General features: G+C 42.0%; 2 protein-coding genes across 5 annotated transcripts in view; one reads left to right on the top strand and one right to left on the bottom strand.

The window, feature by feature from the left end:
• The window catches only part of PROS1 (protein S), a 70,921-nt gene extending 64,893 nt beyond the window's left edge, over window positions 1–6,028 (bottom strand). The window contains exon 1 of the mRNA XM_025914125.2: window positions 5,767–6,028. Coding sequence (XP_025769910.1) covers window positions 5,767–5,842 — 76 coding nt within the window. The 5' untranslated portion in view covers window positions 5,843–6,028. The remainder of the gene's footprint in view (window positions 1–5,766) is intronic.
• A 5,776-nt stretch (window positions 6,029–11,804) lies between these two features.
• Window positions 11,805–12,900, top strand: part of ARL13B (ARF like GTPase 13B) — a 70,471-nt gene continuing 69,375 nt past the window's right edge. For 3 of the 4 annotated variants that reach the window (XM_086675676.1, XM_025913241.2, XM_086675674.1), the window contains exon 1: window positions 11,805–12,143. Coding sequence is in view for 3 of the 4 variants with exons in the window: in XM_025913241.2 (XP_025769026.1) it covers window positions 12,085–12,143 (59 nt within the window). In the remaining variant the exon portion in view is untranslated. The remainder of the gene's footprint in view (window positions 12,144–12,900) is intronic. The other variant, XM_086675675.1, reaches the window with a different exon arrangement.

Raw genomic sequence — 12,900 nt, 5'->3', positions numbered from 1 at the left:
GCGGCTGAAATAGAATCCTGAGGAGAAATAGAATTTTTGGAGAAACAAAAACCTCACAATGGGCAGACATATAAGCAGTATTTCTCATTGTCCACTTTGCTTGGAATGAGATCAAGATCTATTCTGCTTCCTGAATGGTTGTAAATGGTCTGCTTAGTTGTTCAGAGACCTAAAAAGAGCTAGATATCAGGTCTAGAAACAAGGAAGTTTGGAAAGAATTGCCCAGAGCTGAGAATATTTCTTTTCCAGTTGAATACTCACAACACAGCACCACACCAGAGAAGTTCTTAATAAGAGGGGATAGAATGATCCACTTAAGGATTGCCAGCTGTGTTCCTTTCCAAGGCAATCTAGTACAAGGGTCACAAACACAGAAATCTACAAGTTTCAGATAGATACCATAAATAAGAGAAGAGAATTTAATGAGAGATGACAGGGGATGCTTAGAATTGTGGTTAACTGGATAGAGTATATTCTATCTTAGGAAGGCAGCTTTGAATGTGTGTCCAGTATGGCCAGATCTTCCTTTATTTGCTTTCCTTTTTTTTCTTTTTAATTTTTTTTTAATGTTTATTTTTGACAGAGAGAGACAGAGCACAAGCAGGGAAGGGGCAAAGAGAGAGGGAGACACAGAATCTGAAGCAGGCTCCAGACCCTGAGCTGTCAGCACAGAGCGGGATGTGGGGCTTGAACCCATGAACCGCAGTATCATGACCTGAGCCACCCAGGTGGCTGCTCCCCCTTTAGTTGTTTTTCAAGAGAAGTCATAACACAAACTTTTTAGGTGAAATTTCCTGATCTTTAAAATGCCACGAAGGCCAAACATACAAGTCCGTGGGTACCTTTGGTGCTAAGGCTATCTCGGGTTATCACTTGCTGTGTCACTGGGTCTACTGTTGTTCGATACACATACCAGGTGGCAAGGATGGACACTATGTATTGACTCAACTATACAGATTTTTCCTCCCTCAGATCTACTAGGCTCTTACTACTAAAAGACACCACATTTGCTGGCAAAATTACCATTCCTTCTGCTGTTAGAGATTAGACGCATTGCAAAATCCAATCAGATATCTGGTGAACGGTTGATTAATTAGGGCTCTTTTATCATGCAGGAGCAGCACACTGTTCCCAGACACAGAGATATTTATTCTGTATTTAGATTTAGTTTTTCTATCAGTATCACTATTGTTAGGCTTACTTAATGCTTTATGCTAACCACACAACTTTACCTCTAACTAAAGAATTAACTCCATGGTTAAGGAAATACGTCAATAGGATGTTGATTATGGTGTTCATGGGTCCTACTGTGTACCCTAATACCTGAAAGGAGCTAGCCTTATAGCATGATGGACTGACCAATTATTGAAGGTTCTGTTACTGCCTTTTCAGACACAACACTGTCTTCCAAAATGTGGTTAAAAGATGTGGTATGTTTTGGGGGCCCCTCACTGGCTCAGTCGGTAGAGTCAGCGACTCTTGATCTTGGGGCTGTGAGTTTGAGACCCACATTGGGCATAGAGCTTACTTAAATAAATGTGGTACATGTTTTGTCCTAGACATCATAAAATTTAGTGCTTTTTCCCCCTAAAGCTAAAATACACAGGTCAGGAATAAAGGTAGAAAGGGAAGAAGTAGTTGTCATGATATGATGCTTACTGACTGTCATGGATTGAAAGGTGCCCCCTATAAAGATGCTAATGACCTAATCCCCCACTACTTACAAATATGACCTTATTTGGAAAAAGCAGTTTTGCAGATGATCAAGTTAAGACAAGGTGATAAGAGTCAACTCTAATCCAATATGATTGATGTCTTTATCAAAAGGGGGAATTTGCAATGGAACCACTCATGCAGAGGAAAAATGATGTGAAGACATAGGGAACATGCCATCGATAAACCAAGAGATGTCTGAGGCTACCAGAAGCTAGGAGAGAGGCATGAAACAGATTCTCCCTCACAGCTCCCAGAAGGAATCAATCCTGCTGACACCTTAATCTCAGACCTCTAGTTTCCAGAACTGTGAGACAATAAATTCTGTTGTTTAAGCCACCCAGTTTGTGGTACTTTGTTACAGCAGCCTAAGAAATTAATTCAATGACCCATTCCCAGTGTTTTTGCTTTCTTCCCTTGTTCATCTCAAAATTGGTAAACCAAGAAGAAATGCATTTACCATAGGACTTAATATATTTCCACTGAATTAGAAGCTGAGGCTGTTATGTAGCCATTTCAAGTTCCTTATTCCTGTTGAAAAAAAAATTAAGAAGATTGTGCTGGTATGACAATAATCAAGGCAAAAGAGTGATGTTGCCACATATAAATCAAGGCTAGAAGGAGTGCTGCTCCCTCAAGATGACTATTATGCACAATAGAAATTGTCAAAGAGATGGATACAACCGACCACAGCTAGAACAAGGCTCAGATTCTTCCTGAATAAGGGTGTGGTTCATCTCAGAGAGCAGACAAAAAAAATCAAACATAAGGGAACTACCTGAAAGCAAGAGACAAGTCGAATTGGGTAGTGAAGGAGATCGTAAATACCAGTCCAGCTCAAAAGAAAGAAAGACAGTTCACCCTAAAGTCAGTACTTGTATTCCCTTGCTGTCTTTTGATTATTATTGTTATATTATTATTGTTGTTGTTATTATTATTATAGTATTGGTACACTACAATGTATCATTTTATCCACAAGGCATAGCACATTGCCATGAGAGGAGGCAGGCACATCACTCAATGATCCCCTAAACTAGGAAATGGTAGCCTTGAGCCTTCCTCTTTGGATGTGGTGACTGGAATCTTCTAAGAAGGAGGTCCTTTCTGCTGTACCTTAGTTATTTGCATTATATGAAAAATATCTGCATTATACTTGAAATATTTCCAAATGGCGTTTATGGAAAGAAGGGCATACGTGAATGTTGTACAACCAATTAGAATGTGTAGACTTCTCTTGTTTCTGCTTCCTTTGCAGGACGCATCCCTTCGCTGGAGCTGTCGGGGCACTTCACCTGATTCTAGTGACCTGTCAGTCACAGGACTCTCCAAAACGATCAAGCTCTCTCTCCTAGGAATTTTGATCATGAGCGGGGACACCCAGGACTAGAAGGCAGTTAGAACCCAGTCATCTGATGGCAGCTCCTAACAGTGAGTGCATGAGTTCCCACTGTATAGATCACAGAAATGCCCAAGTTCCTGGCTTCTGTAGGCCGAGTTATTCACCATGCCATTCAGTAGTCTTCCAATAAATTCACTCAGCTTGCTCTTTCTTCCTTCCTTCCTTTCTTCCTTCCTTCCTTTCTTTCTTTCTTTCTTTCTTTCTTTCTTTCTTTCTTTCTTTCTCTTTCTTTCATTTCTTTTTTGTTCTTCCATTCTTTCTCTTTCGTTGTCTTTTCTTTCTTTCTTTCTTTCTTTCTTTCTTTCTTTCTTTCTTTCTGCATTAGTTAGCAAGAGTTCATTACTGTTGCTTGTACCTAAAGACTATTGATATCTGTGTTATCAAGCTTCTCATTTTTTTCTCATAATATGTCAAAAATTTAAATATAGATCATTTAGGTGTGAAGAGGATATTGAACGTGGTGGACAGAAAAGGTCTATTATGAAGCAGTACTTATGTAACCTGGCATAGAACTGATGATAAGAGAATGTGGCAAACGGTATTGTGGTTGTTGTAGCAGAAATTGTCTCTAACTCATCCCAACCTTAAAATAGTTTCTCCATCAGTGCAACAGTTTGAACTCTGAAATAAAGGGAATATAAGAGAATAGAGGTAAACAGTGAATGGAATAGTTAGGGAGAGAAGAGAGTGAAAAGGAGAAGAAAAATATGAGTCAGTAATGTTAAGAGTACACTCACTATATCCACCTACAAGAGGAACTCTGGATAGGGCCAAACTAGTCAGAGAAGATCTCTTTTCTCCTATTTCTCTTCACCACAATTCTTAGTGGCAAATGATGAAATATGTAGACAGTATATATTTTAAATCTGTCTCTCCTTTTCTGTCTCTCTCTCTCATATTTATTCTAAATATAAGAGATATTAAAAATCTTTCATATATACAAATGTCTGCAAATTCAGTTAACATCTCTGACCAATTCTTGTTAAAAGGAAGATGTTGAACTGGACAATTTCTAACAACTCTCAAAACTAAAACCGTGATTTGTAAACCTTTTTCTTGAAATAGCAACTATATCTCTATGGACTAACCAATGAATTATAAATCAAATATTTAGAGTTCTAATTCTATCTCAAATTTAAAATCTTAGGGAGTAAAAACATTCCACCTCTATCTTGGTTTCCTCATCAGTTAACCAGAGATGATTTTTAATCCAATGAAACTACTCATATTTATTAAAAATAAAGGCAATATAGGGCCAACTATTCTTTATGTGATGTATTCGTACAATTAATTTCTCTATTCTATCAGGGTTTGTATATAACAAGTGCATCTCTTCATATATATGGTTTGATTACCTGTGTGTAATACATACAGACATTCACATCATTTTTAACTGTCTAGATTCAATGAAAATTTAACAATCTCTACAGAAAGAAAGGGTTTGTGATGACAAGGAGTGAATATTGGAAGATAGTTTTGCCTCTTTCTGGTTACCAGGCAAATATTTGATTGTTCTAATGAACCATATAAATAATAAATTCATACATGTGGTCTACATATAGGCTTAATGACAATGGTTTGAATAGAAATGCTGCTATTGTAGCTCTTTAATATAAAATCAACAGATGATGTTTTAACCTGTAAACTAGAATTTTAAAATACCTCATTCATCCTGATCAGTAACTGATACAAACTAGTGGAATGTTAGTAAATTCCTACTGAATTCTCCTAAAATTACCATCTTTGAAAAGTTTCCACAGGAGCTTGAAGCAGCCTAAACGTTTTTGCAATTCAAAGTTTATCTCTCCCATGCCATTTCCTGAGAATAAAATGTAGCACAAGTAAGCATTTTTAATCAGGGAGCATGCTTAAACTTTAGAAAACAAATTAACAGGCAATCAAAATGTACTAAATGCCTCAATATCCCTTATATACTTTACAGAGAAAACTCAATATCCTGCCTTGAATCCACCCGTGGGAACATAAAGAACTGGAAATACAAAAATAAAGCACAAAGAATTCATGCCATGACCTCAGATCAGTGACAGTGTCAAAAATAGTACAAAATGATCCGAGAAACACAACATTTAACAGTCCTTTTGATTTCAAGGTTAGAAAATGACATCTGCCTACTGCCATGCAAACCAGCAGTGATCCTAAAACAATTGTTTTGTCAATGTTGAGATAAGCAAACCAAGCTCAAAGTCCAGAAATTGCAAAAGGGAGGTAAATTGCAACAAGGGGTGCTGCCTGGGGACAGCCACTTGTACAACGGGTATAAAATATAGTAGGTTGCCCTTTCCCCCCTATTGTTATACTTGAAGGTGCTCATCCCTGTCTTCTGACTGGGAACTTCAGCTGTTGAGGGCCAGTGGGTAGGTGTTGTAATTCCTTCACTGATACTTAGTGTCACCCGGGTTCTTGAATCTGTCCTGTAGGCAGCGCTTGACTCCCAGAGCAGGGCAATATCGCCCCTGCCCCACCATTACACTGCCCGCTAGATCCCCGGCTGCTTCCATCAGCCCGGAGATTGTCGGGACTTACTGGAAACTTTCTAGCAGGCTGCAGCCCCAGACGAGAAAATCCTATCGACAGGGCTCCCGGTTCAGAGGGCGCTGCTGGGGAGAGAAGACAGGACGCTATTGCTTACTCACAGTTTGCCTCGGAGACGGGGAGCACTAGCACGAGGCACGCCAGCAGCGCCCCACAGCGCCCACCCAGGACCCTCATCGCGGAGCGGGCGGAGGCGCGGGCGGGGACCCGGACCGTGGCGCGGCGCGGCGGGGACCTGCGAGCCGGGGCGCCGCTCTCCGAGGACTGCGGCGCGGCGGCGCCTGCGAGCGAGCGCTCCGGTGGAACAGCGGGAGCCGGGGGCGGGGGGACCGCCCGCTCCCAGCCCCCAGCCCGAGAGGGGAAGTGATAAGGAGGACTTTTCCAGGAAGCTTTTCGACGCTGGGGGGCAGGGCTCCGGGAGAGTGTTGGAGGCCTAGTAAACACGGTGGAGACACCTTCCTCGCCCGCTCCCCAGCTCCTGCGTTTCGTTCCCAGTCTCCGCAATGTGAACTTGCCCGAGAAGGGAATTTAAACGTAGTGGAAACCTCTAGCGAGCTAGGGTGAGAGGCTCAGGGGCCGGGGAACATTGAGGACTCAGAGGACAGGGTATCCGAGCTAAGATGGAAAAATCATGCCGAGACACTCTGATGTTGGGGATGAAGACATTCATCAAGCCTAGAAGCGAGTAACTCCAGGAAGGCGACAGAGAAGAGAGAGAATGGAAACAAATGGGATAGTTTTGATCATCTACATTTTTATTTTGTTTTTGCATTTATGGTGTAAAAAAAAAAACTATAGCAAAATATGTTTTGAGAAGGAAATGAGAAATATATCAATTCCATCACCTTCAGACAGCTCGTTTTGTTTTTTTTGCAATATAATCCCAACTTTTTGTGCTTAGACATACACATTTGAAGTGTTATGTAATGTTTAAGGGGGCATCTGGAGCTAAAACCCCTGATTCAAATCTCGATACTTCTATCACTAGTTCTGTAACTTAAAGCAAATTGCTTAACCTCTATAAGCCCCAGTTGTATCATCTGTAAAAGGGGATAATAATGGGTTTTCATAATGTTAATGTAAGGACATTTTAAAGTGTATTTATTTATTTATTTTGAGAGAGAGAGAGGGAGCGCAAGCGCCAAGAGTGGCCGAGGAGAGAGGGAGAGAGGGAGAATCCCAAGTAGGCTCCTCACCACCAGTGCTGAGCCCCACGCCCCATCCTGGGCTCCCCACTCCTGGGCTCCAACCCACCCTGAAATCAAGATTTGGACCCTCAAGCAACTCAGCCAACCAGGCACCCCTGAAATCACTATCATGAGATACTGTACTCCCATATTCATTACAGCATTTCTCAGAATAGCCAGGATTTGGAAACCACAACCTAAGTTTAATCAATGGATGAATGGATAAAGAAAACATCTGATATAGAGATAGAGATAGATAGATAATAGATATCTCACATTTATATGAGATGGCTTTTGGGAAATTATGCTAAGTGAAATAACCCAGACAGAGAAAGACAACTACTGTACTGAATCACTTATATGTAGAATCTTTAAAAAAAAATTAAAAAAGAGAAAATTCATAGAAATAAAGGAGCTGAGGAGTAAGGAAACAGAGGAACACTGATAAAGGGTATATAAACTTTCAGTTATAAGATGAATATGTTCTGAGAATTCAATGTACAACATGGTGACTATAGTTAATTATACTATATTATATACTAAAATTTGCTATGAGAGTAGTTCTTAAATGTGTTTTCAAAAAAAAAAAGGTTAACAATGTAAGGCGATGGATGTGTTAACTGTAGGAATCATTTTACCATGTATACATATATTAAATCATCGTATTGTACACTTCAAATATGTTACAATTTTGTCAATTATCCCTCAATAAAGCTGGAAAAAGAAATCAAGTAACATTTAGGCTGCTAAATAATCTCTGGGAGAAGAAATAAGAGTCTTAGCTAGAATCATGACAGCAAGATGGTTTTCATTATTAAGAATACACTAGAGTACACTATGGTGAAATAGTCATGAAAATACAGTGGCTTGAGGTAAGTGATTAAGTGTTTACTTCTTGCTTATGGAAAGTTCACTGCAGGACTTTCTAGACAGACATCTTCCATGTGTTGGCTCAGCATTCCACGCTGTTTGGGTTTCATAATACTTCAAAGTTAACAACATAGTCTTCCACAGTTACCATTTCACTCACATTTCACTGGACAAAGCAAGTTGCATGACTTCTAAAGGGTAGGAATAACTATCGTATATGCTTGTAAAAGGAAAAGGAAAAGAAAACGGGAAATAGTATGCAGTGCGTATGTCTACTAAACCACTTACGGTATTGAAAAATGAGTACTAGGGGCGCCTGGGTGGCGCAGTCGGTTAAGCGTCCGACTTCAGCCAGGTCACGATCTCGCGGTCCGTGAGTTCGAGCCCCGCGTCAGGCTCTGGGCTGATGGCTCGGAGCCTGGAGCCTGTTTCCGATTCTGTGTCTCCCTCTCTCTCTGCCCTTCCCCCGTTCATGCTCTGTCTCTCTCTGTCCCAAAAATAAAAAAAAAAAAAACGTTGAAAAATGCGTACTCAATTTAGTTGACTAACTGACCATCTATATGTGACACCAGAAATATTTGGTAATGTATCATTCTCAGGGAAGACAAGAAGTAGAGCTGAGGTTGAGTATATTTGGCGGGGGGGGGGGGGGGGGGGGGGGAAGAGTGTTGAGTACAGTTCCAGAAATGCTGAAGAAACACCTGCATGGTAAGTCCCTTCAGGTACAGAAGTAAGTAATTGGATTCGTCAAGAGAACATGTTTTTCTTTATTTTTTATTTGTTTACTGAGAGAGAGAGAGAGAGAGAGAGAGAGAGAGAGAGAAGGAACAGGGGAGGGGCAGAGAGAGAGAATCCCAAGCAGGCTTCCCACTGTCAGCATAGAGCCGGATGTGGGGCTAGATCTCAGGAACCGTGAGATCATGACCTAAGCTGAGATCAAGAGTTGGACACTTAACCGACTAAGCTACCCAGGCACCCTTAAGAGAACATGTTTTTGAAAAGGAAAGTAGAAGGGAATGCCTGGGTGGCTCAGTTGGTTTAGCGTCAGACTTCGGCTCAGGTCATGATCTCACAGTCAGTGAGTTCAAGTCCTGCATCGGGTTCTGTGCTGACAGCTCAGAGCCTGGAGCCTGCTTCCGATTCTGTGTCTCCCTCTCTCTGCTCCTCCCCCACTCACTCTCTGTCTCTCTCTGTCTCTCAAAGATAAATAAATGTTAAAAAATTAAAAAAGGAAAAAAGGGAAGTAGAAGGATAAGGTCAGATCCTGGAGAATACATATTGGAAGCTGAAGGAAGAGTGACCAGTGAGATCAGAAGAGAACCAGAATAGTATGTAATTGTGAAAAGCCAAAGGAGGAAAGAGTTTTAAAAGAGTTAACTGTTTTAAATGTATTAAGTAATAAAAAAGAAAATGAGAACTGACTTGGTAATTAGGAAGATAGAGGTTACATTTAAAAATGTGTTTTGCATAGTTTGATGAAGCAGAAGCCCAATCACAGTACATTGATAAAAAGAGGGAACAGAAAAAAAAAAAAATAGTGCTTTAGGCTTTTAGTGGTAAACTACCAGTTTAAAAAGTTAGGTTGTGAAAGTAGAGTCATCAGAAGAGAACTAACCTGGCTCATAGCTAAGGGGAAATTGTGGATCTTTCCTGCCCTGCCTTCTTACCCCTTCTTCACCTGGAAATTATAGCCAAAGGTCTAGGAAAATAAAATGGGGAGGGATGTATTTCACATGTTGGATCAAGAATAAATAATCAGGGGCACGTGGGTGGCTCAGTTGGTTAAGCGTTGGACTTTGGCTCAGGTCATGATCTCACAGCTCATGAGTTTGAGCCCCATGTCAGGCTCTGTGCTGACAGCTCAGAGCCTGGAGCCTGCTTTGGATTCTGTCTCCCCCATCCCTGCCCCTCCTTCACTCATGCTCTGTCTCTCACTGTGTTTCAAAAGTAATAAACGAAATGTTAAAAAAAAATAAATAATCAAAGGAACAGGATTTCAGAAAAGTTGAGAAGTGATGTTTGTCAAAGTTGCAGGAAAGTGGTTAACCTTGGACAAGATAAGGTAGATACCTTCAGATATTAGAAAATGAGAAGAAACAGATAACAGTGAGAAAAGAAAATTCATGAAAGTATAACCTAACTTTCCCATTAGCACTGTAGAATAGAAGTATTATTGTTTCTTGGGGCGCCTGGGTGGCTCAGTCGGTTAAGCGTCCGACTTCAGCCAGGTCACGATCTCGCGGTCCGTGAGTTCGAGCCCCGCGTCGGGCTCTGGGCTGATGGCTCAGAGCCTGGAGCCTGCTTCCGATTCTGTGTCTCCCTCTCTCTCTGCCCTTCCCCCATTCATGCTCTGTCTCTCTCTGTCCCAAAAATAAATAAACGTTAAAAAAAAAATTAAAAAAAAAAAAAAATAGAAGTATTATTGTTTCTGGATAGGACAGTCCAGGCAGAGGAAGCATCTGGCATGAAGGGCAGGTTCACTTAGGAAAACCAGTAGAGGTCATGCAGCCTGCAGTGACTGGAAACAAAACTGAAGTTATCAAGTTAGGACAATAAAAATACTAAACAAGGTCCTACCAATTTGGAGAAAGAGGTGGGAGGTCATGTGCCATAAATGTTTATTAGGCAAGCGACACCAACTTCGAAATCTGCTGTTATTTGTTAGAAACTGCACTTAAGCTTTATTTCTCTCATTTCATCATCTTAGCATCCCCACAGTGTAGGTATTTTCATTGACATTTGGCAGATGGGGTGCTTGGGTTCAGAGATAGCAAGCTGTAAGAGATGTATATGAGTTTGAATTAGGGTTACATGAATGAGTGAAGAACAGAGAACAATTTTAAAGCTAAATCTATTGTAGTCCCAAACCATTATTTTTCCCCTGGATACGCTGGACATTATAGGGCCCTCTCTCCTCTTACCAAGATTTGAAAAAATTTATTTAAGTAGAAACGGAATGGACACACAGGTTCCTACAGACCATGCATGCATTTTTTTCCCTACACGAATGTACTTGTCATTTCTTTTTCAATTTTTTAAACGTTTATTTATTTTTGAGACAGAGAGAGACAGAGCATGAACGGGGGAGGGTCAGAGAGAGAGAGGGAGACACAGAATCTGAAACAGGCTCCAGGCTCTGAGCTGTCAGCACAGAGCGGGACGGGGGCTCGAACTCACGGACCGCGAGATCGTGACATGAGCCGAAGTTGGACGCTTAACCGACTGAGCCACCCAGGCGCCCCTTGTCATTTCTTTTTCAAAAAAGTATAAAAACAAATGCAGACATTACATATATTTGTAAATAAAATAAGACATAGTACAAAAACAGCATATCATCATCTCCATCGTGCAGAAACCAAAGAGCTAGCAACCGAATACTTTCTAAAAATCCTAGAAAGTATATTGAAATGTTAATATTGGTTATCTTTGGGTGGTGAATGTGAGATCTTGTTTTCTGATCTTATGTTTTTTTCAGTGTTTTTCACATTTCCTACAATGAACATACTATTTCTTTTGAAATCATAACCCCCCACAATATCATTTTACATTTTCTGTAACAAACAGCAATAAACATTATAGAGATTAAAACGTCACTGTCATCTGAATTATTGTATAGTTAGCAAATGAGTTTTCCCCTCGTCCTTAATTTATAATAACTGTCGCAGGGCATTGCTTCTGCAGTTGTGCAGTCAGTCTACCGGAGTCCCAAAGGATCCCAGTCCTGCTTGACAAAACAAAACAAAACAAAACATAACACGCACAAGACCTAAGTAAGCTCTCTGGATCTCAGTTGGGGTTAGAGACACACGAGGAACAACACCCTCGGCTGGCAACACATTTTGTGTGGGTATACAGAGAGGACTTGCCCAAGATCTGTCGGGGATTTTTCAACTCATCTGTGGACGCTCCGGTTGCCTAGTTACGAGCGCCACCTCCCCGCCCCCCGCCGTCCCGGGGGAAGGGGAGCCCGACCCTTCAGCCACTCAGCGGCCCGCACCACGGGCCGACGAATGCTGATTGGAGAAGCGGAAGGCCGTGCTTGGGGAGGGCCTTCCGCGCCTGGGAGAAACGTCAGCGCGTCGACGCGGGGTTTTCACTGGCGGGGCTCCGCTAACACTACTCGGGTCTAGGTGTCTGTGCCTTTGGCCGAGCTGTGCCTGGGCGAGGAGGCCGTTGTTCGCTCGCCGGCCGGCGCGGTTACCGGGACTTGGCGCTGGGACTGACCACCTCGACCCCACTCCAGACTTCTCCGCCTCCGAGGTGCTTCGGAACGGCTGCGGCCGCCGGGACTCGGCCCGGGGCAACTAGGGGCCCTTCCTCGCTCGGGGCTCGGATGGGAGGCGTTGGGAGGAGCGGCCTGGGATGTTCAGTCTGATGGCCAATTGCTGCAGCTGGTTCAAGCGGTGGCGGGAGCCCGTCAGGTAAGCTGCACCCGGCTGGCCGGGGCCGCCCTAGGGGATTTGGACAGTTGCCCCCTGAGGGGCCTGTTGGGGCGCCACCTTTCCTCCGGGAAGAGTCGCTCCCAGGCCGCGGGGGATGGTTTTGCTCCCAGTTTGAATCGTCTCCGAGGGAGAGAGCAGGAGGTAGCTTTTTTGCCTAGTTACATTTCAGATTTCTCAGAATGCGTACTCTTATTATTTAAACGGGTTCGAATTTCTTAAGAAGTTGTGTCTTTTGCGTATGGAGTTGGAAACTACCCGTTGTGTGTTTTTCCTGACTTTTGTAATGGGATTTTTTTTTTTTTTTAAACATTGAAGCATGGGATACAGTTTTCATAACATCCACACATTATTTTCCAACACACACACACACACACACACACACACACACACACACACACACTCACTCACTGTTTTAAGGACTTAGGTTTGAAATCTGGCTCCACTGCTTAATGATGACATGAGTTAACCACTTTGGCCCCTCCTTTGTCATCGATTAAATGGGAGTGATAATCTCTGTGCCTTAAGAGTGTTGTATTAAGTGAGAATAGCTGATGGAAAGTGTCTTCCTAACTGTAGTGTAGCTTCAATTTTCATGTAACATCTAGTTAAGCCTTTAGTTGAAAAAGTCCACTTCTTAACCTTTCATTTTGGAATGCTAGATGTATTAATATTTAGCACCTGCTACTTGATATTCATTCATTTGTTGAGAAAATACCATGTGCCAGGTACCGTGCTA

The sequence above is a fragment of the Puma concolor genome, chromosome C2 (assembly GCF_028749965.1).
Source record: "Puma concolor isolate L17-30 chromosome C2, mPumCon1.1.hap2, whole genome shotgun sequence".
Taxonomy (NCBI): Eukaryota; Metazoa; Chordata; class Mammalia; order Carnivora; family Felidae; genus Puma; species Puma concolor.
Note: the sequence above shows the minus strand (reverse complement) of the source record. Positions and strands in the feature narration are given on the sequence as shown.